The 26,866-nt window shown below is 45.9% G+C and overlaps 1 protein-coding gene and 1 non-coding gene across 5 annotated transcripts; one reads left to right on the forward strand and one right to left on the reverse strand.

Moving 5' to 3' along the window:
* Positions 1-566: 566 nt before the first annotated feature.
* Tctn2 (tectonic family member 2) lies at positions 567-26,228 on the reverse strand. Of its 4 annotated transcripts, none has more exons than XM_046446247.1 (18): positions 26,063-26,228; positions 25,813-25,920; positions 25,420-25,496; positions 24,040-24,235; positions 20,461-20,561; positions 17,565-17,761; positions 16,847-16,973; positions 15,530-15,671; positions 14,467-14,532; positions 12,953-13,087; positions 12,607-12,684; positions 9,130-9,210; positions 8,555-8,666; positions 5,987-6,093; positions 2,929-3,085; positions 1,262-1,387; positions 1,036-1,124; positions 567-787 (listed from the first exon to the last, which is right to left on the reverse strand). In XM_046446247.1, exons 1-18 carry the CDS (start codon positions 26,139-26,141, stop codon positions 669-671), a joined length of 2,097 nt encoding a protein of 698 aa, XP_046302203.1. In that variant the 5' UTR covers positions 26,142-26,228; the 3' UTR covers positions 567-668. The 4 variants fall into 4 exon arrangements, with proteins under 4 accessions (XP_046302203.1, XP_046302202.1, XP_046302204.1 ...); XM_046446246.1 differs by having other exon boundaries at positions 25,393-25,496; XM_046446248.1 differs by lacking the exon at positions 12,607-12,684 and having other exon boundaries at positions 25,393-25,496.
* Trnaa-ggc (transfer RNA alanine (anticodon GGC)) lies at positions 6,895-6,967 on the forward strand. The gene has a single exon. It is a non-coding gene; the product is annotated as a tRNA-Ala (tRNA).
* Positions 26,229-26,866: the final 638 nt, after the last annotated feature.

Raw genomic sequence — 26,866 nt, forward strand, 5'->3', positions numbered from 1 at the left:
GTTCGAGGCAAGCGCTCTACCACTGAACTACAACCCCCAGCCCCATATTTGAATTCTTATAAACATTAAAGTAGGGGTCTGCCTTAACAAAATATGAAGTCTTTGGCATATATTCCCATGGAATTATATCCACCCCTGATTTTTGTTTTCTTATATTATCCGCCCCCACACACACACACCTTTACTCAATGATTTGTGTTTTTGTATTACATGTGGATACTAGGGATCAGAACCCAGGGCCTCACACATGCTAGGAAAGCACTGTTCCACAGAGCTCCACCCCAGCCCCAGTATTACATGCATTTTTAAGGTTTCATGCATTTCCTAATCCTTTCTCTGAAATATGGGAAAGTAATCAAGACAAGCATATAAAAACTAAAGATTGACCCTGATACAAATAAATGCCCTACGACCTTGGTAATCATAATAAGCTAAATTCCTAACATTTATTCACAATCATGTACTATACTCAGGCCAGGCCAGCAATGGGAATGTTCATCCTGCATTGCTCTGAACACCTGGACAGCCACAGGAATGGATGAAATTCATAGAATACTTCACAAGAATTTTTTACAAAAATAAAAAACATTTATTAAAATGTTTGGGAGAGGGATACAGGACTGTCACAGTCACTGGAGCCCAGGGCTACGGTTTTTAAAGGGACTTAGTCATGGTGGTCGAGTGCCCAGCTTTGCTGTTCTGATCCAGGGGTGGCTGAGGAACACAGCCAACAGGAGGAGGGACACCAACAGTAAGCCCTTGGCAACACACTGGGCATAAGGTTCCCCTGGAGGACAATGAAAAAAAAAAAAAAGAAGAAGTAATGTTAATTCTTAACTTTTTTGTAAATAATTTAGGTAGAAGTAAGCTAAACCACTAATAGTGATATAATTTCTAAGCATATCAATAGCAATACATTGTTTCTTTTTAAACCTTCCTATATGTCTTAAGTTTTCTGTGACATTTACATGTTATTTTTAAATTTTAATTTATGTAACAAACTGATAATCATCGCAGAAATCTGTTTTACCTTACCTTGATAATGCTGGGTCAATGGATATAGAAGTTGTGGCCAACACACCGCATTTCTATTACAGTCGTACTCTGTAAAATTGATCTGAAATCTACAGAACATTTTAGACGGTTACAACAAATGAAAAGCATCAAAACTTGATTAAAGGAATAAAATTCCTATTTTCAAATACAAACTTTTCTGCCTCCTAATAATATTTAATATTAACTAAGTCAGCAAATGGATTACCTTGTCAGGGGTCGGGGTAACTGTGCAGGTATTTTAATAAACTGGACTGATGCACTGATAGGGAAAAAGTCAGCCTTATCTTCACAAGTAAGTCCACACTGGTACTGCCAGCTCACTGTGGAGAGCCTACGGGGAAAGACGTGCAGGGAACACAGCCGTCATTCATCCAGGGCACTCAGAACACAGGGGCATCGTGGTATTACATAAAATTTAAAATGCAGACATAAGACTGAGAAGAACACAGGGCCCTCACACACCTGCACCAGCTACAATCACCCACTGTGGCCAGGCTCTCCCTCGGGCCATCTCATACAGATGCTTTTAAAAGTAACTTGTTTCATCACCTGTTTCTCTCAATCAATGAGATAATAATCATCAGCAGCAGCTACCCATTCAGGGAGTGCTTTCCAGGCTCAAGCCCAGAGCTAAGGTGCTTAGACACAGCAGCTCATGGAACCCTCGATGCACTGTTACTGCACGGGCTTGGTGGTTATGGTGGTTAGCCTCTGTTACTTCTGCCTACCAAGCATTGCTTCTCCTTTCTTCTGGTAACTGTGCCCCCATTTTGCCTTGTAGAACCACCATTGCCACACTCTCAAGTCTAGTGGACCAGAGGGCACCAGCCAGAACCTAGACCTGGACCACCATCTGAGCCTAGCCCATCACAGGTGTCTATTGTCCCCGCCATAAGTGATTGGTCCAGAAAGGAGCAATGACTCAAAAGGCGCCAGCAAAAGTCTGCCCAGACCTTTCCAGAGAGCATCCTCTCCACTGGAGTTGCTAAACCGATGCGAGGAGGAACACCAGTGTTCATCTTCACCATCTCTGTTCCCTTTTTGTTTCTTCGCGGTACTAAGGATGGAACCCAGGGCCTTACATGTGCTAGGCGAGAGCTCTACCATTGAGCGGCACTCTAGCTCTATCTTTTCATCACTTGAGGATGGCTTCCCTGAGAATGAAGCCAACCAGAGGGGAAGGGATCCATGAGACGAAGATCCTGGACCACACGGGAGCCATGAACCACAAACTAGCTGTGTGCAGACTTTTCCAATACGCACCCTATTTCGCTTAATGAGACCATGTCATTTAAAACTGAGAGGGACCTAGTACTCAAAGGTAGTATCACCATCTTATAGGTGAGAAAAATATAGGTCAGGAGACACAAGGTAGTTGCCCAAGGTCACACACAGCTCATAAGTGAGAGAGCCGTGTCTGTGGCCTAAGTCCCCACCCGAGCAATGTTCTCCATTAGCATGCCAGTCACACTCATGGACTGTAGAATGTTATGAGCACTAAGGAGCCCCGGTTCACCCTGAACTCCCTTACAAAACCTCTCATACCCAGCTCTATAAACTCTTGTGAGGACAAGTTTCCATTATAAACACAGTTTATACACATTCCATCTCTATATACAATCATATTGCTAATAACTGCAATTTATAAATAAGTGGACTCTTTTTTTAATAGTTGTCAATGGACTTCTACTTTATGTATTTATATGAGGTGCTGAGATCCAACCAGTACCTCACACATGCTAGGCAAGCTCTCCACCACTGAGCTGCAGCCCCAGCCCACAAGTGGATTCTAACTTAGCATTTCCCTACTCCTTGGCATGCCCTCCACCAGACCAACTCTCTAAAGTACACTTATCCAAGAGGGGGTCGGACCTCGTCTGGATGCCGAGTATCTGCTGCTGAGCCACACCTTCCACCGCGCCAGCATCAGAGATGAGGATGCGGATGTGGAGCTGAGCAGGAACATCCGGGCAGGTGCCAAACGCGCTGCTAAAAAACGGGCCCGTGTGGGCATCAGGAGCATCTACACCTACAGAAACAGTGAGCTAGGCATTTTTGAAGGAATTTAATATCAGGTTTCTGGAAATATGATACCAAAAAATCGGAAATAATATTAGGAATCACACTTATGAGGCTTTAATGTCTAATAGGCTCAGGTTGTGGCTCCACAAAATACACAGGCCCTTAAAGCTATAAACAGATGCTAATTAACCAGAGTTGTGTTGAAAATGTCTGGTAAAACAGTCACGGACCCACAGAGCAAAGCCCTTCATCATTCCGTTCCCAAGCTCCCCATGGAAATCAACCCCATCTTGTAATAGAAACATATAAAACTGCAGTTAAAGGCCACAGAGTTGTTTCAGGGACCCACGTTCCTAGTAAAAGCTACATATGACATTTAAAATCCATTCTAACAACTGTAGCCAGATGAAAAGCAAATTTCCTAGGCTGTTGCAGCAAGGCAGTTTAACTAGAAGAGAATAAAATTGAATGAGAAATTAATTTTCCTTCATCTTGAAGACCAGCACTGGGAACACCAACAATCAGGAGGGTGGGGGTCTCCTGGCAACCCTGGAGGGGCTTCTTTGCTCCTTCAGAGATCCTGAAGGTCGCTCACACTGTTCGAATGTCAGATTTCCTCCTCCTTGACACACGTGTCCCCATCACTTCTCTTCTGCTTATTAACCAGGATTAGCGTTGCTTTGGGCTTAGATATGAAACAGAAGATAACCCTTCCACCCTGAAGGAAACAAAATGTCATCACCTCTCTGATGCAGCACCCAACCAACCTGGCTGCCCGGACCTTTTACTCCCCGTGTGCTGGGACTCACTGCTGCCCGCCATCCCTCAGGGTCATTCCACAGCCCATCTTACTGGCCTGAATCCCAAACCCAGGCTTGGAAAAGCCCAATCTCTGGGCCTAGTGCATCAGACACAGACTGGATGGGCAGGTGGGAGTATGAGACCCCACAGGACCCCTCCCCCCACTTGTAAAACAGGCACTTCAAGTTAACAAAGATATTATATGATCCCAGGCATCCAGAGGGGACCAAGGAAGGTCATAAACATGACCTTCATATCAGCGAGGGGTGGAGACAGTGCAGGGGCCACACACTGGATGTCCCTGGTGTGAATTCTAGTCTGCTGGGCCAAAGTGACTTTGGAGGGTGCACGGAAAGTGAAAGAACAGTATCCAGAGAACTGCCCCCACCGGCGGAAGGGGAGGGACCGTGAAGGCAGGCGCTATAGCTTCAATGAGCTCTCTGCAGCCCAAAAGTCAATGCCCAGCGGGAGCAGAAGCTGCTTCCTGTTCAGTTCACACCCAAGACTCCCCTAAAAACTGGCCAGATGTTGCCTGGGGTGCCACTGAGACCAGCGGGGACCCCGGACTTTGTTCTAACTCTGCCGAGGCTCACTTGTCAGAGGGCTTAGGGTTCAACACAGGAAAGCCCGTGAGCCAGACCCCAATGACTCAATGGATATGTGGGGTTTGGAGGTGGACTCAGGCCTGTAGGGACCAGCTAAGGTCACCTCACCTCCACTCCCCTGCACATGGCGCCTCCCCTTCTTGTTCCACTCCCACCCCCAATCCAACCCTGCAGATGCCTCTGGCCAAGACGCTGGGCTCTCAAACCTCACCTGGCCTCCAGGAGCCCTGTCACCCCCATCACACCTCCACTTCCTGCCCTGCTTTTTTCACAGCGCTGTTATCATCACACACCACATGATGCACCCACGCCCAGGAAAGGTGTGCACTTCAGGGTCACTCACAGGGCCACGCCATCACCACTACGTTCAGGATGCTTCTGATCTGTCTTGTCTGGGACAGGGTGGGTTTGGGTGCTGGGATTGAACCCCAGTCTCATTCATGTTATTCTACCACTGAGCTATTCTACCACTGAGCTACAGCCCACTCCCCAGATGCAGTTTTAGAATATCCCCCACAAAGAATCCTATTCCCATGACAACTGCTCCGCCTTTCCTCCCAAGTCCTGGCTCCCACCAATACATTTTCTGTTTTACACACTTGCCTATTCTGAATATCACGCATGATGGACTCACACAGGATGTGGTCTTTCTTTTTTGGAAGGAGGGTACTGGGGATTGAAGCCAGGGGTGCTTAACAACTGAGCTACATCCCCAGCCCTTTTTATATTTTTTTATTTTGAGACGGATGTTACTAAGTTGCTTAGGGCCTTGCTAAGTTGCTAAGCTGGCCTCAAACTTGCAATCTTCCTATCTCAGCCTCCTGAGCCACTGGGATTATGGCAGGCACCACCACACCTGGAAGATGCAGTCTTTTGTGGATGGGCTTATTTCACTTAGCACAATGTTTTCAATCACTTTATTTTAATTTAGAAAGTTGTTTTTATAAACTACAAATTCAATTCTCAAATGCCCGTATTCCTGGCAACCAAAAGTGGAAATGCAAACCAAAGTGCTCTGAGAATCTTCCAGCTTAGTTCGGGCTTTCTTTTACAAAGATCATGAGTTCATAAAATCATGGAGCAGCCGGCCACAGTGGCGCACACCTATAATCCCAGCAGATTGGGAGGCTGAGGCAGGAGGATCACAAGTTCAAAGACAGCCTCAGTAAAAGTAAGGTGCTAAGCAACTCAGTGAGACCCTGTCTCTAAATAAGATACAAAATAGGGCTGGGATGTGGCTCAGTGGTTGAGTGCCCTGGAGTTCAATCCCTGGTACCAAAAAGAGGAAAAAAAAAAAAAGTGGAGCAATTGGAACTTCATATGAATTTCCTCTTTAAAAAAAAAAGAGAATCATGAATAAGAGGTGAAAAACGTGAAGAGCTCCCTGCCTGGAGAGTAACTAGTTAAGCTAGCAAAGAAAAGTGACCTACCACATCAGACTCTAATGCTACAACTGCTTAGCAACCAAATCACACATCTATCTGTACGTGGCTCTGACTTACGTATTATTTCCAGCCAGCCGTCACTCAGATTGCCGTAATTAGAGTTGCCTCTCATGGCCACGTGAGTCGCCTGTATTAACGAATCAAATCTTTCAATAACATTCTGCCTGCAAAAGAGTAAGACATTTCTCAGCCACAGCATGGCCTGTCCTGAGGTCCTTCCCAGAATAGTCTAGGCATACTTGTCGGTGTCCAGAAAAAAATCTGCTGAGGAAATGATATTAAAATCTGATTAGGATACAGAGCAGCACACTGTATTAAATATGTAAGGTCTAGTCTATGTGGGTTTGATTATAGAAACTAGTAAAAGTACTGTCTAAATAAGAAAAAAAAAAAATCTGGGAGTCCCCACTCCTCCTTGATGGCCTCCCCAGGATGGATGGTGCAGAGAGGAAACACATACAAAAGCAATTTCTTACTTTGGGCTTAAAATGTTAGTATCTTATGTTATAAGACATGGTTTTCAGCTGGGTGCAGTGGTACATGCCTGTAATCCCAGTGGCTCAGGAGGTTGAGGCAGGAGGATCACACATTCAAAGCCAGCCTCAGCAACTTTGTGAGGCTATAAGCAACTCAGTGAGACCCTGTCTCAAAATAAAACAAAAAAGGGCTAGGGATGTGGGCCAGTGGTTAAGAGTCCTGGGGTTCAATCCCTGATGGGGGGAGGGAGGAAGAAGGCATGCAGACAAAGCCATCATGAAACACCACCTCAAATACACTAGGATTTTTTGTTTTGTTTGGGGTTTTGTGGTGCTGGGGATTGAACCCAGGGATGCATGCACACACTCTACCACTGAGCTCTACCCCAGCTCCTGAAAAACTGCTTTCCTTATTTTCCTTATTTATTTTACAATACATGCAGTTGCATGTATGCTAAGCAAGCACTCAAAAACTGAGCTGCAGGGGCTTGGGATATAGCTCAGTTGGTAGAGTGCTTGCCTGGCATGCACAAGGCCCTGGGTTCAATCCCCAGCATTACAAAAAAAAAAAAAAATGAAGCTAGAGTTGTGGCTCAGTAGCAGAGCGCTTGCCTGGCCCATGTGAGCACTGGGTTCAATCCTCAGACCACATAAAATTCATAAATACGTACATAAATAAATGCATTTTTAAAAAACCGAGCTGAATCCCAGCCAGGACAGTTATTTTTTTGAACAGGGAAAACAGGATGTGTTGCTAAGGAGGTGGGAAAACTCAAAGTCTCTTACACTGCTGATGGGAATGTCAAACTGTGCGGCACTATAGAAAACAGCTTGGCAGTTCCTAAAAAAAACTCAAAAGAGACTCACCGTACAACTCAGCACTTCTATTCTGGGGTATGTACTCAGAGAACTGAAAGCATGTTCCAACAGAACTTGTACATGACTGTGCACAGCAACGCTACTCACCAGCACCAATCAATTCACCAGCAGAACGACCATCAGCGGGTGAATGGACCAACAAGCTGTGGTCCCCACACACAGTGGGATGTGACTCAGCCATGAAGGCAGCGAGATTCTGATACACACCTCACATGGTGAACTGAAAACATTATGCCACATGGAACAAGCCAGGCACTGAGAGTCACGGATTGTATGTTTCCACTGATATGAAAGGTCCAGGGTACAGAGCAGAACACTATTGCTGGTGGCTGGGGTGAGCAGGAGATGGGGAGGACGATGTCACCAGCACAGGGTTCCCTTCTTGGTGATGAAAATGTTTTGGGACTAGACAGAGGTGTTGACTGCATATCCGCAGGAATGCACAAATGCCATCAAACTGTTTACTTTACAATGATTAGAGAATGTTATCTCAATTTTTTAAAAAGGAATGCTGGGCAAGGTGGTACATACTTGTAATCCCATTTACTTCAGGGAATGAGGCAGGAGGATCCTAACTAAGTTCCAGCCTGGACAACTTAATGAGACCCATCTCAAAATAAAATGTTTTTTAAACAGGGCCAGGGGTGGGGCTGGGGTTGTGGCTCAGCGGTAGGGTGCTTGCCTAGCATGCATGAGGCACTGGGTTCGATTCTCAGCACCATATACAAATAAGTAAAATAAAGGTACATCAACAACTAAAAAATATTTAAAAAAAAAAAAAAGGGCTGGGGTGTGGCTCAGTGGTAGAGTGCCACCTGGCATGCATGAGGCCCTGGGTTCAACCCCACAATGTATATTCAGATGCATAAATACACTGTCCAGATGCTATCTGCACATTGGAGTTCCAGGTACCAGGGCTTAGCCATTCTTCAATCACACCAATTACACCTGTTCTCCTTAGATGTCTCAGAGTATAAAGTTCAAACAACCTAAACAAACTTCAGCAGAGAACTTGGGGTTCATTGCTTAAACATGGAAGAAGTGGCTTTCATCCAGAGAAAGATCTATTTTCCTTTATGAGGTTGTATGAACCAACTCTAGCACAAGTGAGTAATCATTCATTTTCTCCCTATCACCTTTACCCAAGTTTCAATTCATTCTAATTTTTCATATCTGCTTTTAGTGGTAGTGAATTATTTGTTTATGTAGTAAATTAATTTTATTAAGCAAATCATTCGAAACTGTGGATAAATTTGTCAGTAAAACTCACCTGAGCTGAGGACAGTTTTCATTAATTCCAACTTCCAAGAGGCACCCAGAGAGTACATTTTCTCCAAATAAAATGGGTTTGAAAGTTGCTGATGTGCACAAACCCCTTCCAGCTATAAAAGAAAAAGAGTATCTTCTTACTGTTTTTGCCAAATAAAAGTATAGATCTACTTCAAAGTTTTTCCTGAAAAACAGTAAGTAGAAATAAAGTTTCCAGTTTTACAAACTGAGATTATTGTTACTTTAATCCCTTCAAAGACAAACAAAGGTGCCTTTCTGTATCAGAATTCCTAGTCAGGGCAGGGTTCCCTCTGAACATGAGCCAGGTGCCTGGGCAGGCAGGTGTGGGCAACCAGCAGGGAGCAGAGACCAGCCAGGGTGAACGGGAGGCTGTTCTCAGCTCTCCAGGCAGCACCTCCCAGGCTTCGGGAGACAGCTGTGGACAAAGTTAAAAACAGCCTCCCCCTCTTCCCCACTACAGAAGGCAATTTGGCCTGATGAGATTCAAAATATGGAAATGGACATCATCGAGCTCTAGTTTACCAGGAAGCTAATCATAATGGGCACGCAGATTACCTGGCTGCCAAAGGCGTAAAGTGGTAACGTTGTTCATCCTGTCGGCATGAAGGGCTCGGACAGGCTTGCCAAGGTGGTAACCTAGACAAACATACGCATAGGACTGAGCACCTTTCCTCCTGAAGTTATTCTCAGCAAATAATGGAGGAGAGAATCACAGTGAAAGAAAATACGGAGGGAGAGCTTTCTTAAAAATACCCTGAGGGGCGGCTGGGGCTGGGGCTCAGTGGCAGAGCCCTGGCCCTGCACGCCTACAGTAAGGTGTTCCATCCTCAGCACCACGTAAAAATAAATTAATTAATTAAATTTGGTTTAGAAACAAAATACCCTGAGAGAAGGCGATCCACTTCATTGGGGTTTTTTGGTTTTTTTTTTTCTTTTTAACAGACATGAACATTCATGTGGTTTTAAAAATACATTTTAGGAATAAAATCTGAAAAGTTAAAAGCAGGCCTGAGTCAGTCCTGCCTCCTTCACACAGCAACTGAGCAGGCATCAATGACCACAAGTCGTGGGGAGCACCCATCACAGCAGCTGGTGACAGAAACCCAAACCAGAGCAGCCACCATTCAGCCCCCTAGCTCTGGCTCAGCTCCTCTTCCATCCACCATCCACCTTCTGCGGACCCAACTTCAGACTCCCACTTTTACTATGAAAATGCTCCCACGCATAGAAACGTTGACCCACAAACTTGTGTGTGTGTGTGATACTGGGGATTGAACCGGGGGCTCTCTACCACTGAGCTCCATCCCCAACTCTTTTTTCCCATACTTGTTTAACTGAGGCATTACAGTTGTCCATCATGGTAGGATTTATTGTTACATCTTCATACATGCACACAATAGAACAATATAATTTGGCCAATATTTTTTCCCATCCCTATTTTTTATTTTGAGACAGGGCCTTGCTAAATTGCTGAAGCTGGCCTCAAACTTGAGATCCTCCTGCCTTAGCTCTCTAGTTGGTGGGATTATAGGCGAGAGCTACCACACTAGGCAGAACCACAAACTTATTATAGCATGAACACCAATGTAACAACCACCTAAAATCAACAATTTAGTATTTAGCCACAAATATAAATATCAGATAAGCATATAAATATATATACATATATATGTATGTATACACACACACACACACACACACACACACTTTTCAGGACCATTTGAAAATAAGCTGTAGACATCACAACACTTCATTTTTTTAAAATTTTTCCTTGTAGATGGACACAATACCTTTATTTATTTATGTGGTGCTGAGGATGGAATCCAGTGCTCACACATGTGAGGCAAGCGCTCTATCACTGAACTACAACCCCAGCCCCCTCAATTGTTTTTTTTTTTTTTTTTAATATTTTTAGTTGTAGATGGACATAATTTTATTTAGTTTTTTTTTGTTTGTTTGTTTTTAATGTGGTGCTAGGGATCAAACCCAGTGCCTCACACATACTAGGCATCCACTCTACCACTGAGCCCCAGCCTCGGCCCACACTACTTCATTTCTACTCTTTTTTTTTTTTTTTTTTTTTTTGGTGGTGATGGGGATGGAACCCAGGGCCTTGTGCTTAGGAGGCAAGCACTCTACCAGCTGAGCTGTGTCCCCAGCCCCACAATACTCCATTTCTAAACCCTCTGTCGTAGCTCCTAAAATTAAGGATATTCCCCTCTATCATGACAGCACAAATATTTCTTCTAAGAAAATAATAACTCTTCAAGGTAATATCATATCTCGTTTATATTTGTATTTCCTTGTATGTCCCTCCCAATCAGATCTGACTGAGACCCAGCCATAGCTCCCATTTCCCACTTTCTTTCCCTGCCCCTGAACCCTATCTCCCCACTGGCTGCTGACTGGCCCCCACCCTTGTGTACTTACACTCCTTTCTGGCACCACAGCTTCTGCCCAGGTTATTTCTCTTCCCAACACAAACAACCTGCTTTTCTTTTTTTTTCTGCACTAGGGATTGAACCCAGGGACACTTCACCACTGAACCACGTCCCCAGCACTTTTTATCTTTGATTTTGAGTCAAGGTCTCGCTGAGTTGCCCCTGCCTCAGCCTCCCCAGCTGGGAGTACTAGCATGCCCAAAGCGCCTGGCTCTCACTGCCTGCTTTTAGGGGCCCCAGGGGCTATATCTCCTCCACAGGCCCCAGGAGGGAAACCCACCAAGGGCAGGGGCTCCAACAGGCTCATTGCCTGACCACCAGCATGTGACAGAGCTCCTCAGTGAGGGGCTGTGTTGCTCAGTGGGCAGCTGCCTACTTGGTGACAGTTCCAGGGCACTTGTCCCTAAGCACGGCACTTGTCTGTCAGTCACCTCCGCGTTTTCACTGTCTTTTCTCATAATGTGATGCTGTCTTTCCAAGTAAGACAATAAGTCCTTAGAGACATGGCCCACAGTATGCAGTGCTCCTAAGCCCAGGCCCAACTCACAGCTGTCCCCTGGGCTGCTGAGATCCCCTCTCCCCAGCTCACCCTTATGACCAGACCTTCAATATGTTTCACATAGTCTGACAGCATTTCTCAGAAATCCTATAAAAACACTTAAATTCCAGGAGGCAGCTTTCAAAGTCAATAATAAACCCCAAAACTCCACAATAATAGGTTTTTAAAAAAATAACATCCATACACATGTCAGGCATCATCAGGTCAGTACACACTGAAGAAGTCAGTACCCTGGGGAGGGCTAGGCAAGAGAAAAAGTGACAGGAGAGCAAAAGGGTGCTCTTGCAGATAACAATGGCGTGGATAAGGCCAGGAGGCGGAGCAGGCTGGGGTGGGCTTGGGGGCAGGGCGATGGCCCAGCTGGCCCAGCTGGCCCTGGTTTCCACCCCAGCCCCAGGAGGCTGAGGGAAGAGGATAGTAAGTTTAAGGCCAGCCTCAACAACTTAGAGAGACCCTGTCTCAAAACACAAAGGACTGGGGCTGGGGATGTGGCTCAAGCAGTATCGCACTCGCCTGGCATGCGTGCGGTCCGGGTTCGATCCTCAGCACCACATACAAACAAAGATGTTGTGTCTGCTGAAAACTAAAAAATAAATATTAAAATTCTCTCTTTCTCGCGCGCTCTCTCTCTCTCTCTTAAAAAAAAATAAAATAAAACTCAAAGGACTGGGGACATAACTCAGTGGTAGAGCACCACCAGGATCAATACCCAGTACCAAACAAACAAAAAAAAGCTAGTTTTGCCAATGATTTGACTGCAGTGTGTCTATTTTAAAAGATCAGTAGCTAAAGAGAAAGAATTTGTACTTTCATTACTTGTCACTAAGTAGGGCATTTCTTGTAAAAAAAAAAAAAAAAAAAAAGATACTATCAGAAAAAAGTATACAATGTCACAAAAATGAATAAAGAAGCAGGTCAGCAAAGCAAATTAAAATGTGGGGAGTGCCCGGGACCACGGGTTGGGTAGGTATGGCCAACCTGCAGACTGCTCATAGGACAGTGACAGACAGATGGCACAGGCGGTCACCTCACCTGGGTTTCCAGACATCTCCTCTTCATTACCACTGCTGTGGCTTAAAAACTTCACAGTAAATCTCTGAGTTATTATTCCTAGAAATAAACCAAAAAAAAAGACATATTGTGCACCATTCACTGGGAAAAAAGCTGTCCCTCTGGTGTCATTTTCTTTAAAAATTGTAGTTTGGTGTGCAAATGAATACTGTCTCTGTGACTAGCTCACAGACACAGATAAGAAAAAAAAAATCTGACTTCATTTTATGGTTATAAATATGAGGATCAGAAAGGAAAAAGGGAAGGAAGGAAGGAAGGAAGGAAATTGGGCTTTAAATTTAAAGCATTCTCACTACCTCAGAGTTACCTTTCTGGAGGGCACTGACTTCTGCCCTGATAATCTTGACATTTATCTCACTGATTGTGTTATTATTCCATCTGAAAATATAATGCTCTTCCACATTCACATATCTGGAGACTGATCCGTGGCCTAAAAGAGCTTCTGCAAATACAAGAACACTCCATGACTAAGGACCCGCGACTGGTGTCTCTCTGCCTGGGTGGCTGTTCCCAGTGTATCCCACCCTGCCGCCTGCCTCCAGCTCCAGGGAGCCTGGCCCTGGTCCCTGAGTTGGTGCCAGCAGCCCCCTCTGTTCACATTACCCTGAAGGACATAGTCCCTTCCCTTTTATTCCTGAGTCCCCAGCAACTGTCTCTTCATGACATAGAGCAGGCATTTGGTGAAATATTTGTGAAATGAAAGATTACAGAGCATCACTTCATAAATGGGGCCTGCCAGCTCGCTGCCTACTACATTGCAGGAACTTGATGAAGTAATGAATGAACTGGAGAAGTACAAAGCACCATAAAGGAACACAAATAGTATCTCTCATTAGGAACAAAGTCTTGTCAGCCACAGTGGTGTGCACCTGTGATCCCAGTGAGCCAGGAGGCTGAGGCAGAAGGATTGCAAGTTTGAGACCAGCATCAGCAACTTAGCAAGACTCTGTCTCAAAGTAAAATTTCAAAGAGTGCTCTTGGGTTAAATCCCCAATACCCCCCTCCTCTACACACACACACATACATGAAACGTCCTGATAATATCAGCCATACTTTACATAATTTACTTGGCTGCATCACAATTAAAAGCAAAACATGAGGAACTGGGGTTGTGGCTCAGTGATAGAACACTCGCCTAGCACGTGCAGGGCGCTGGATTCGAGCCTCAGCATCACATTAAAAAAAAAAAAAAAAAAGGTATTGTATCCAACTTTCAACTAAAAAACAAAAAATATTTTTTAAAAAAAATCAAAACATGAAAATGTGGTATCCGAAAGAATTTTGTTTGTTTGGTTTTGGTTTTGGGGGAGATACTGGGATTGAACTCAGGGGCACTCAACCACTGAGCCACATCCCCAGCCCCATTTTGGATTTTATTTAGAGACAGGGTCTCACTGAGTTGCTTAGCACCTGGTTGTTGCTGAGGCTGGCTTTGAACTTTCGATCCTCCTGCCTCAGCCTCTTGAGCCACTGGGATTATAGGCATGCACTACCGCACCTAGCTTCTAAAGAGTTTTCTAATGACCTGAAAAACATCTAAGAAAAGTCTCTAGGAACCTGAAAACTAGAAGGGACCCCAAAACTCATCCAATCCAGGCCTGGCGAGGTGGGGGTTGAGGGTGCTGCCTTGTGGTCACAAGAGGGTACACAGCAAGGTGGAACAAGGAACAAACAAACTACTCTTGGGATGTCTTCCTGACTCCAGTAAGCCCCCCAAAACTCTTAATAAAAATGTATTTTACTCTGGAGCTGTATAACACTCATAAAAAATGACATTTATATTTCTGCAGAAATGACATAAAAGTCTAACAGTGAGAATACCTGTATTGGTGATGAATTTGTCGAGGTCACTTGCTTCCTCATAGGTCACAGTTGGTGTAACTATGCCTGAAAAAAAATACATAAATCAGCTTCCCCAAGACTGCATTGTCCAGGTGATCTCATCTACTCACCCCAAGGAAAGGTGGCCAGGCAAACACGGAAGCCAAGCCTGCCCTGGGAGCCGGCCACAGCCACCCTCTAGCATCAGCAGACGCAGATCACCTCATCAAGCAGCAAGGACTAAGAGGATCCTGGAAGCCAGGAAGAGCACCAGGTGCCACTCCCATCAGGGCGAAGGGCGGTGGGCTACCAGTGGGGTGTGAGAGACTGCAGCACTTGGGAGAGCAGTTGGTGGTCCCACAGTGTCTCAGTACGAAAACATGCTCGTGCAAAAACCTGCACACAGGTGTTCACATAAGCACTGTTCACAATACCCAACAGGTGGCCCAGTCAGACCATCCATCAGCCAACTAATGGAGAAGCAGAACACAGTCCATCCAAGCAATGGATGTGACCCAGCCACCAACAGGAACAAAGCTGACACGTGAAAATGCTCTCCGTGAACGAGCCAGATGCGAAGACCACATGCTGCAGGGTTCCATTTGTACTCAATGTACAGGTAAATCCACAGACAGAGAGAAAGGTGGGGCTGCAGGAGTCGGAGGGAGGGGGCGGGCAGCAAGTGCGAATGGGCACAGGAGTTCTGGCAGGTGATGCGAAAGTTTAGAAATACACAGAGGTGGGAATGCACTAAATGCCACTGAATTACATTACGTCATGGAAAATTTCCTTCAATTAAAAAAGAAGGAACCAGGGCTGGGTTGTGACTCATTGGTGGGGCACTTGCCTGGCACGAGGCCCTGGATTCAATTTCTCAGCAAAAAAAAAAAAAAAAAAAACTAACGTGTACTAGACTGTCCTACAGAACTGAACTTTTTCCAAAGAAAACACCATCCTCAATTGCCAGTTGAAATTTTAAGTTGATCCGGTAGAAGTGACTTATAGTTTCACAAGGTCATACTTTAACACTGGGGTCTCTTCTTTCTCCAGACACATGACATACCTCCCATGGTGCTGCTCTTTATCTTCGAGTTGATAATGCCATCTCGTTCTTGGTACACTTCCAAATTAGTAGTGCATTTAACATCAAAATTCCGAAGGAATGCTACAGGGGCATCCCGAAGACACTGCCCAGCCAGGGACACCTGAGGGTAAGGACACACCCAGCAGATTTGTGATCCTTCTTCTAATCATAAAAACCAGATCAGCATCTCTTTTAACGTTGGTCCTTCTGTCAACCGCCCCTGTCCATGGTCTGGTTTCAACAGTGGCTAGTCTGCTGAACTGACCAGCTTTAGCACAACCTGCAATAACAGGTCAAGGAGTCCCACCAGCATTATTTAATAAAATTGAGTGAGATCCTTTGCCCCACTCTGTTGATTTTTTGTAAATTAAAAAAAAAAAAAATTAGTTGTAGATGGACACAATACCTTTATTTTGTTGTTTGTTTATTTTTATGTGTTGTTGAGGATCAAACCCAGGGCCTCACATGTGCTAGGCAAGCGCTCTGCCACTGAGCCCCAGCCCAGCCCCACTCTTGACTTATGCAAAAACATGATATTCAACTTCATTTCCCTCCCTCTTCCTAACTACATGGGGGGTGCTCCACACATGCTATGCACCAGCTCTACACTGAGCTCCAGCCCCCAGATTTTCTTAATGCCATAAAAACGGACTCATATGGAGAGTAAAGAGAAATGGTTTTACTCCCCATGTTTTCTTCTCACAGATGTATTTTCCTAATAATGTTGAATTCAGAAAAATAAAGATTCCATTTAAAACTTGATAACCCTAAAATATTTCTCAAAATTCTACATAAGATGATACATTAGCCAGGCACACACCTGCAATGGGGGCTGAGGAAGGAGGACTACAAGTTCAAGGTCAGCCTCAACAACTTAGAGAGACCCTAAGCAACTTAGTGAGACCCTGTCTCAAAAAAAAGGGGAGGAGTTGGCTAGGGATGTGGCTCAGCAGTAAAGTGCCCCTGGATTCAATCCCTGGTACAAAAAAAAGTAAAATGACATATTTATGACTTACTAGAAAATGGCTATCAAACTAACAAAAGTGAAGAATAATCATTATTTCCAAGGAAATTTATCAAAAATCTTTTTTATTTGATAGTTCATTCTGAGTTTTAGCAAAGCTAGTGATTAATAGTGCGTTTTTTAAAAGTCCATAGACCATCCATAGTAAAGTCCCTGGTAAATCCACAGGAGAAAAGTGAGTAATGTGGGGAGAGATTTTCAAGAGCAATGAGTTCAATCAACAGTAGGACAGGGAAAACAAGCGCCTGGCATGTCCAAGCTCAAGTCGTTACCTGTTGAACAGTAAAATACCCCTTGTCGACGGTCAGGATGGGATCTCCTTGTTTGTAGCCGAAGTCTGGAAAGCCCTGTGGCTCAGCATGAAGATGCGCTTCAAAGGCAGGGTGGTGCCCAGGGGAACTGCAAGCCACAACAGAGACTATCAGTGACATGTCAGTTGTCACCCACTGAAACACAAGTCTTCCTTCAAGTTTTTCTTTACTTTTTAATTATAAAAATCATAGTTGTAAGTTGTCAACAATACAGATCTATAAAATACAGAGGGTAGAGGGCCCCTGTAGAGCCAGGCATGGCAGTACACACCTCCACTCCCAGATTCTCAGGAGGCTGAGGCGAAAGGATCAGATTCAAGGCCTGCCTGGGTAACTTAGCAAGATCCTGTCTCTAAAAATATAAAGAGAGCTGGGATGTGGCTCAGGGGTGGAGCACTCCAGGTTCAGTCCCCAACACTGCAAAGAAAAACTCCCCCATGGGCCCGCTGGCCCTTCTACCTAAAAAGTCACTACCGACTGTACACTAGGTCGACTGGCTTATGCTCAGTGCAGCCCGGGTCTTCCAAATACTTAACAAAAGCGACTTCACTAACTGACATCTAGAATTAAATCACTTTGGGTGCTAAGAAAAGTGTGACCCCAGCTACGGGGGCCTGCTGGAGGTGGCTCTGTGGCCCTGGGAGATAAGGCCCCTCCCAGGCGTGGCTCTGATACTTACACGGCACCATGATAGAAGTAACCGAGGAAGGGTGAGTTGGCCAAAGATGACTGCACGCACAGGAAGGGGAACCAGTCGGGGACCTGGCCAGGCTTCCCAACAGCACACAGCTGATCAAATGGAGGATTGACGTCTCCTCCAAAAACACCAGTGAAGCAGGACAGTCTGAACAGGTCTCTGGCCTCTGCCGAGCACTCCTTGAAAGCAAGAGGGCCTGCCAGTTATGGTCCCCAGCAAGCAAATGACACTAACTCAGGCTAGCAAGATACAACCGAATAGATGAGAAGCAAACACAGTGCCATCTCCTCTGACAGTGCTTGGTGCCCATAAGAAGTAAAATTTCCAGAATTTCCTTAGTCAACTCCCTCACGAGGCTCCCCATCAGGAACTTCAAGCCTTCAGGGGAACTGCAGCTTTACTAGGGACGTAAGAAGTGCCCACCGAAAGCAAGAAGAGACAGCACAGGACAGGTGGGGACATGACAGAGCAAACCCCTCTTCTAACCTTTGTCACTGTTCAAACCCTGACATTCAGAGATAGGGCATGTAGTCCACACCCACAAGCCTCAAGTGCTGCCCACTGTGTCCTCACGCGACCCCATCAGTGACATCGAGAATCACTTATCCACAGGCTCATTCTGCAGCTATGTCCTTCCTGTCTTACAAAGCATGGAGGGAGCTGCAGGTTAAGCTCTGTCCTGAAGCCTGAGCTGCTGCAGTAGTCATTTTTCTTTACTTTTTAATTATAAAAAGTTAGGCTGTGGCTGGGGCTCAGTGGGAGAGCCCCTGCCTCACTCACGTGAGGCCGGGTTCAACCCCCAGCACCCTCCCCTGCCAAGAAAAAATGTAACTGAGCTATTGTTTCAAACATGAACAGTTCAAATCAAAAACTGCGTAGAAAACATGGTAGGTTGTGGTCCAGAACAGACAGCACACCACATTGGTGCCATGGTGTGTGACAGCAAACCTGGCATCTAGGGGACGTGAACTCCGGTCACCTGCCGCTGGAGAAGCTTCTGTCAGAGACACCCTCATGCACCATGGGGTCCTGGACATCGCCCACTCATTTTGTAGCCATCTTAATTTGGGTAAGTACTCTATGACGTTGGCACTACACAGGGCCTAACAGTGATGATGCGGAGTCGTCCCCGTGGCTAGGTGACATGTGGCTATATGCACTCTACAGACTGACTACGTAGGCTAAAGACACCCGAAAAACAACAGGAACAGAAAGGTCCTTCTGACCTGGGTGCAAAACATGAAATTCCCTCAGAAATGCTCCTTTCTCTTCCTCTTTTTTGGTGGGGGGCAGCTCAGGCCCGCCAGGCCCACCCACTTGGCTGAGGTGCCCGCCACAGGCAACATCTCGTCCTCAAGGTGACAGCGCTGAGGCTGAAGGGCTCTCACACATAAGCCCTGCGACACTAACCCCCTTCCTCCTCACCCCTCTCCAGCTGACCACACAGCAAAAGCAACGCCTGCACCACTTCCTTACCTCCTCGTTCCCTGCAGGGCACCCACGCCAGGAGAAACCTGCACTCAGTAAGTGTGCACGCTCCTCCAGGCCACCCACCCGTCAGCTCACTCCTCAGACCAGGGGCCGCTGACAAAATGGAGGTGGAGCTTTGCCCCTGGTGCTAGAAATAGGGAATAGTAACAGGAGAAGAGGGAAAGAATACCACCCTGACATTTTTAGCGACACCGGAACCAGATTTATGATGTGCTTTTATCTTTTAATATAATGGTTGTCATAGGTCTAATTACAAGAATTATAACATCACTAGGTGCAGTGGTGCACTCCTGAAATCCCAGCTACCCAGGAGACTGAGGGAGGAGAATCCAAGTTCAAGGCCAGCCTTAAAAAGGGATGGGGATGTGGCTCACAGTAAGAGCATCCCTGGGTTCAATCTCCAAAAGTAAAGAACTTTTTGTGGGGAACTACCGAATCTGAACAAACTCCCCCAAAGAAGACACAAATATATCAAATAAGCACAAAAAAACTGACCATCATCACCTGTCACTAGAGAAACACAAATCAAAATCAGAAAAGCCACTCCACACATACTAGGAGGGCTACCATCAAGAGAGATAATAACAAATGCTGGTGACAATACAGAGAAACTACAGCCCACACACTTTGCACCAGGAATGCAAAATAGTGCGATTGCTTTGGAAGAGTCTGGAAAACAGCTTCTCAAAATCGCTCCTGATGACCCGGCAATTCCAAACCCAAAAGGATGGAAACACCCCTGGGCCGACACCTCACACACGCTGCTCATAGCGGCCATCCATCACGGCCAAAGAATGAAAAGAACGACATGCCCTGCCACTGACATGCCTTGCCACTGATGGAGGGGTGCAAGACATGGGGTGCGCCTGCACAATGGAGGTGATTCAGCATGACAATGAGGCTCCAGCACAGGCCACACAGGACAGTCTAGAAAACCACACTGAGAGGCAGGGCTCAGAACGCTCCAGCGTGGGGTTCCACTTACAGGCAACACGCAGAACAGGCAGATGCACGGTGTCCTGGGATGAGGACTGGGATCATAAATAGACCCAGGTCTCTTGAGGTGACAGAGGTGTTCACAAGTCAGATGTGGTGATGGTCACACAACTCTGAACATTTACTGACAATCACTACACCAATGTGCTTTCTTTTTTTCTATTTTCTTTAAGGATCCTAAAACCACCCTCTCACTGTAATCGCTGCAAGCACGACTTCCTCCAGGAATACATTTTATTCCTCCATAAACTCAACTGACAAAACTAGATAAGAAAACACACAATTTGAAAGCAATTTGCAAATGAGATGTCATGTCAACTCTGAAAGACTGTCTATTAAAAAGCCAAAAATGGGACCAGCCGCTCTCAGGCAGCAGTCAGAGAGAACATACCTGGTCACAGCAGCAGCGAACATCACAGGCACCAGCCGTTAAATTGCAAGGACAAGGACCAAGGGGCTGATACACCTGGTTAGGAATAACAGTCATGTTCTCTGAAAAGCACAGACAACAGAAAGATCAGCAAGATCAGTTGTAATACAATCTGACAAAGCTCTGTCACATTTGTGACATTCAAAAAAAAAAAAAAGCAGAATCATTATTTTCTAAACCACCATCACCTGACATTGCCCCATAAGGACTCTTGAAACGGGCAATGTAACAAACATATCTGAAGCTGCGTCTGCTGTGCCAGCAAAAGCCACGTAGAGAACACACCAATTACAGTGAACCAAAGAAGTACAGTTGAATCACATCAGTTAAAAATTACTAATTAAGATAAATGTAAAAAAAAAAAGACTGTAGAAGAAATACATAAGTTGTAAACAGAAATTATTGCCTAATGGTAGAATTAAGGGCAATTTTAAAATTTTTCCTCTAATTTTGCAGGTTCTAAAATTTAAAATATACATTGTTTTTATATTTAAAAGAGAAGCATTGGGCTGGGGTTGTGGCTCAGTGGTAGAGCACTTGCCTAGCACATGTGAGGCCCTGGGTTCAATCCTCAGTATCACATAAAAATAAATGAATAAAATAAAGTTATTAAAAAAAAATAAAAGAGAAGTATTGTGTTTAAAATCCCTGTGGACTTAATGGTCAATTTTTGACAAATACGTTAAAAAGCAAAAACAAAAGTTGATATAATAATCTGATATATAGATATAAAACAACTGTTATCCTAAGACTAATGAATAAAATGTTACAAAAATTTAAAAAAAGGTTAATATAATCACAGGTTTTATTTTTCAATACACTGAACAATTCTATTCAAAATACAGTTGATATTAAGCACAAACACAGTGACATTCAGGCAGCTTATCTGGAATGCATCTAGATCATGTTTAATAGGCTACACATTCAGCCTCGAGTGACTAGCACATCTGAGTCAGATCTGCACATCTCGGCTCTGGTTCAGCATGGGTGAAGAACCCAGAGGCAATTATGGCTTGTGACAAACTCCTGCTGCCCCTGTTCTAAATACCTGCCCCCACATGGCTAGGACATCTCATTGAATTAAGACCTCTCCTGTTCATTTTCCACCCAGTTGTAGAGATATTTTTTTAAAAAATGTAAGTGAAAGCTGGGCCCAGTACACGCTTGCAATCCCAGTGGCTGGGGAAGCTAAAACAGGAGGATCCTGAGTTCAAAGTCGGCCTCAGGGGGCTGGGGTTGTGGCTCAGGGGTAGAGCGCTCGCCTAGCACAGGCAAGGCCCTGGTTCAATCCCCAGCACCACATAAAAGTAAATAAAGATATTGTGTCCAACTACAACTAAAAAAATAAATATTAAAAAAAAAAAGCCAGCCTCAGCAATATAGCAAGGCTTTAAGCAACTCAGTGAGACCCTGTCTCTAAATAAAATACAAAAAAAAGGCTGGGGATGTGGCTCAGTGGTTGAGTGGCCCTGGGTTTAATCTCTGGTATAAAACAAAAAATGTAAGTTAAGCCACACCACTCTTGTGCTATAGCCCCCAACAACCTCACCCTGCCTGCAGTGCCCAGGATCTGCCCAGCCTCCTGGCCTCTGCAGGCTGCCTCTCTCCCCAGGAAGCCCCTCCTGAGGTCCCTGTTGTACAGCTGAAAGGGTATACCACCACCTCCAGCGGCCTGGCAGAGCCTCCCAGGATCTCCCTTTGCCCCAGCAGGGGTCCCTTTCTCAGCGAGGTTCCCTCATGTCCATTGTTCACTTATCTGTCAGGCTAGTAGAGCTGAGAAGGACATGCACTGTCCCCTCCCGTCTACTGAGCAACCCCAGCCCAAGCAAGCTGCTACCCAGGGTCAGCGGTTTTACTGAGGTGGAGTTGTCACTTCAGTCACATTAGGACACGTCCACTAACTCAGGAGGAAGCCTGCACCCTTCCATCCCCTCCCACCCTCTGCACCCACCGCTAGCCAACCAGGCGCCGGGCTCCCTTGCACACTTCCCCACAGACGGCTTCTTCACTTACCATAAGGTTTGGGAGGGGGGTTTCTTTATAGCTTTATTTTATTTATCTTTATGTGGTGCCGAGGATCGAACCCAGGGCCTCACATGTGCTAGGCAAGCACTCGACCCTTGAGCCACAGCCCAGCCCCTGGCATGAGGTTTCAAGGATCATGAGTTAACAGGGCTTTTAAATTGATGACCATGATGAATTTCAGCAGGGGCTCAGGTTCATTCCCTCCATGCTGGCACCAGCCCAGACTCGCTGGGCAGTGACCAGCAGTCAGGGAGCACCAGCAGGGCCCGGGAGGCAGGCGGAAGTGACCTCAGCTGGAACAAAAATCTCTTCACAACAGCCCAACGGTGGGAAGCGCCAAATGCCTACCAACTGGTCAGTGGACAGGAAGACCGGAACACACCCACACAGTGGACACCACTTGGCCAAGGGAGGCAGTGAAGCACTGACAGATGCTACATCATGGACCAACCTTAAAATAAGGTGCTGATGAAAAGGGCCAGACATAGGTCACAAGCCGTTGTGCAGCTCCTTTATATGAAATGTCCCAAACAGGCATCTCCAGAGAGAGAAGGCAGCAGCCTGTGGCTGACGGGTGGGGCCAGGGAAGGAACGGGAGAAGCTGCAGACAGGTAAGGGGTCTCACTCTGGAGTGACAAAAATGTTCTGGAACTAGGAGCCATGGGTTGCACACCACCACCAATCCACTAATGCCACCAAACCCTTCCTTTAAATGGTTATTTTGTGCCATGTGAACTCCACCTCAATCCTTCTTTTTAAGTAGAAGAGTGCTGGCCAAACTCAGCACATAAGAAACAAAATGCTCAGTAACTCCTGCTATGAGGAAAGATCCTGCCATGTTCCTGCACTCTCCCCGCTCACTGCCCCAGCAGGTATTTAACCCAGGACTAAAAACCACAGGAACAAGGCTGTACTCCTGCCCCTTCACCCTTCACAGGAATCCATTCTAAAAATCTCCATTTTCAGGATGTAATATTAGAAGAATTAAAGTTGGAGAAGTCAATCATATAACATGTGTTCTGCTTGGTGACTGGGGCCAGCCCACGCCAGCACCACAGCACCACATCGGCCTACTGAACTTTGGGTCTTATGTGTGGTAAAGATGACATTTTTTGGATATCAGTACATGGAAACATGTTTCACTTTCTCTCAAGAAGGATTTGAAGTGTTTTACAAAAGATACAAACAGTAAATCAAGGAAAACCTTAATTAAATAAAACAGTACAAAGCAAAAACTTTTAAAACAATGACAAAAAAGAATACATTTAGGATGACAAGACAGACTCAAGAATAAAGTCAAGGGGGCTGTGGCTGTGGCTGTGGCTCAGTGGCAAAGCACTTGTCTAGCACATGTGAAGCACCATGTAAAAATAAACAAATAAAATAAAGGTATCATGTCCATCTACAACTAAAAAAAGAATAAAGTCAAGCCCACTTTTAAATTGCATGTCATAAACTTATAACCAAACAAGTAATGTCTGACATAAATGTTTGGATATCAAAGACTGTACTTGCCTGATGCACCCTGGGTCAGAGAAGAGTTGGCATAAATTTCCACCTGAATGAGGAGATGTGCTAAGCAGGATGAATTGTGAGATGCTGAAACCAGAAGAGTCTGGACAATACAAGGGGACTCAGAGAAGGACTCTGTCTCATTGGAGGAACACTGCTCCAGGTCCCTCTTCAGCCTCACTGTCACCTCTAACACGTTCTGAAAGGAAAACACTGCTATACTTAGTGAACTCAAAACAACATCTGTGATCCTAAGAACACAGAATGGAAAGCACATTAAAGCACACATTAGCCTCGGTGCATTTTGCAAAAGAAGAACCATATTCAAAGATGACAGAATTCTCTTCAATTCCACCCCTAAACCTGTCTAAACTAATCGAAATATGTAAGCTCTGATTCTGAATTTTTAGCAAACAACTTTTGAATACTTACAGAAAGCTAAACAGAGGTCTGATAAGTTAGTTCAATTTATCTAGACCCTTCTTAAATGTATTTATTCTCTCACTATTGAAAGATGAAATACCAAAAAGTCAATGAAAATGATCCCCAGTTTCTCTCAGAATGGCTCTGGTCATGCAAACGTCTATTCCTAAGGTACAAGCAGTCTGTCTTTCTTGTCCATTTATCTCAGAGTTGATACTAGACACTCAGTGGACACTTATTCTATGAAATACATGTCACCTCTCCAGTCTTCACAGTCCTGACACAGAAGTTCAGATCCAGTGGTTATGAAGTTCTTTTGAGTTCCAGAACCATTTGATAATTTGACATAAGCTGACAGACTTCTCATCAGAAAAATGCACACAGGCCAGGCACAGTGGCCCATGCCTGTAATGCCAGCAACTAGAGAGGCTGAGGCAGGAGGATGGCAAGTTCAAAGTCAGCCTCTCAGCAGATTAGCAAGGTACTTAGCAACTCATCCACACCCTTTCTCTATAAAATATAAAAAAAAGGGTTGGGGATGTGGCTCAGCGGTTAAGCACCCTGGGTTCAATCCCTGGTACCAAAGAAAAGAAAAGAAAAATGCACACAGAATTCAACAGACTTCACCAAGCCCTTGAAATGAGCCAAGGCTCCCTAGCCCAAGGGTGAGAACACTGGGCTGGATGGGTGTCTGCACTGACAGCGCACACTTCCACAGCAGTTCTGACCTGGAAAACGCTACAAATATTAATTTAAGAGCGCACTGCAGAAACCAACCCTGGGGGGCTGGGGATATGGCTCAAGCGGTAGCGTGCTTGCCTGGCATGCGTGCGGCCCGGGTTCGATCCTCAGCACCACATACAAAACAAAGATGTTGTATCTGCCGATAACTAAAAAATAAATATTAAAAAAAAAAAAAAAAAAGAAACCAACCCTGGGGGGGTTCTGCTGCAGCCTTACCACACTTGGGGTCACAGTCACACTCCAGTCTCCCGTCTCATTGCTCAGCACATCACAAGTTGGAACTGGCAACACTCCTAAAGGAGAGAAGATTGCAAGGCAGCAGGGTCCAGGGGGTTCCGACTGCCTAGGACGGAACCCCTATACAAGGGTGACATTAGGGAGGGAGGTGGCAACCTCTCTTCAGTTTTTTCATTGGTCCAATGGGAGGGAAAGATGCTACTATTCTCATCAGGGACGTGAGGCAGGGCAGACAAGCACAAAGATTAGCCATTAGTTCAAGCTCTCTTACGGAACCAGTCGCCCGTCCTCTTTGCTCCACCCTGCTTGCTGAGGGCAGAGGCAAGGCCCGCAGGTCGCCCCCGACCCCCACCAGAAGGGCCCACTCCTCACCAGCCTCGACCTGCAGCGGGGCCAGGGACACGGTCACATCCTCGGGGCCTCCAACCAGGGCCGCGCTGACCGCACTGCCGGACATTCGGATGAAAGGAGGGATGAAAACTAGGAGAAAGGGAAGGGGTAGGCGGGATTAACGGCCGCACGACCCCTGCCCGCGGCGTGCGTGGCGGCGGCTCCCGCGTCGTGGCTTCCGGGCCCGGGGAGTCCCATCCTGGTCCCGCAGGTCCCTGCCCCGCGTACACACCCGGGTCCGCCCGCAGCGGCCTCAGGACGCCCTGCAGGAGGAGCCCCAGCAGGAGAGGGGTCGCCGGCGCAGCGCCCATGCCTGGAGCCCGGCCAGCCCTAGAAGCCGGGAAGGGCCCAGCGTGGAAGGCCGGGCAGCCGCCGCCCCGTTGCCGCCATCTTGTCAAGCGAACTCGCGCAGCTATGGCAACCGCCAATGGGCCGCGGCCCGGCGAGAGGCGTGCTGTGATTGGCTCACTGGCAAGAAAGCCCGCCCCCGGCCCTGGGGCGCACCCCGGCCCCGCCCATCAGGCCTGGCGCTTTTTCTGGGGCTCTGTTCTGTGTGTAGAAGGGAAACGGAGGTGGCGGTGGCCAAACAGCTGAGTAGAAACACCTACTAATTACGGTGCTTCTCCAGCAGAACTATGTCACGTGGCAAAGGTGGCTTGACTCAAGGGGCGGATGAAGGCAGTCGTAGTTGTTAACTGTATTTTGTTGCAGAGGCAGAGTTTGTGTAATGATATTTATGTTTTGTTGATTATTTTTGCTATATGTCCATCCACGTTGTGAATACTTGTTGTAAATTGAGATTTTTATGAGACAAGAAATTTTATATTGTTCTATATTGAAAAATTTAAAAAAAAATTTTTTTGGGGGGGGACCGGGGAATTGAACTCCGGGACACTCGACCACTGAGCCACATCCTGAGCCCTATTTTGTATTTTATTTAGAGACAGGGTCTCACTGAGTTGCTTAGTGATTTTGGTTGATTTTGCTGAGGCTGGTTTTGAACCTACAATCCTCCTGCCTCAGCCTCTCCAGCCGC

The sequence above is a fragment of the Marmota monax genome, unplaced genomic scaffold (assembly GCF_021218885.2).
Source record: "Marmota monax isolate L192 unplaced genomic scaffold, Marmota_monax_Labrador192_F-V1.1 WCK01_AAM20220418_F8-fsc00092, whole genome shotgun sequence".
Taxonomy (NCBI): Eukaryota; Metazoa; Chordata; class Mammalia; order Rodentia; family Sciuridae; genus Marmota; species Marmota monax.

Coding starts and splice junctions, on each gene's coding strand:
- Tctn2 (XM_046446246.1), bottom strand. CDS start 26,141: ATGGGCGCTGCGCCGGCGACCCCTCTCCTGCTGGGGCTCCTCCTGCAG. Junction 3,086..5,986: donor CGGCTGGCTGGAAATAATAC/GTAAGTCAGAGC, acceptor CTGTTTCTGTAG/GTGTAGATGCTCCTGATGCC. Junction 788..1,035: donor ATTGACCCAGCATTATCAAG/GTAAGGTAAAAC, acceptor ATTGTCCTCCAG/GGGAACCTTATGCCCAGTGT.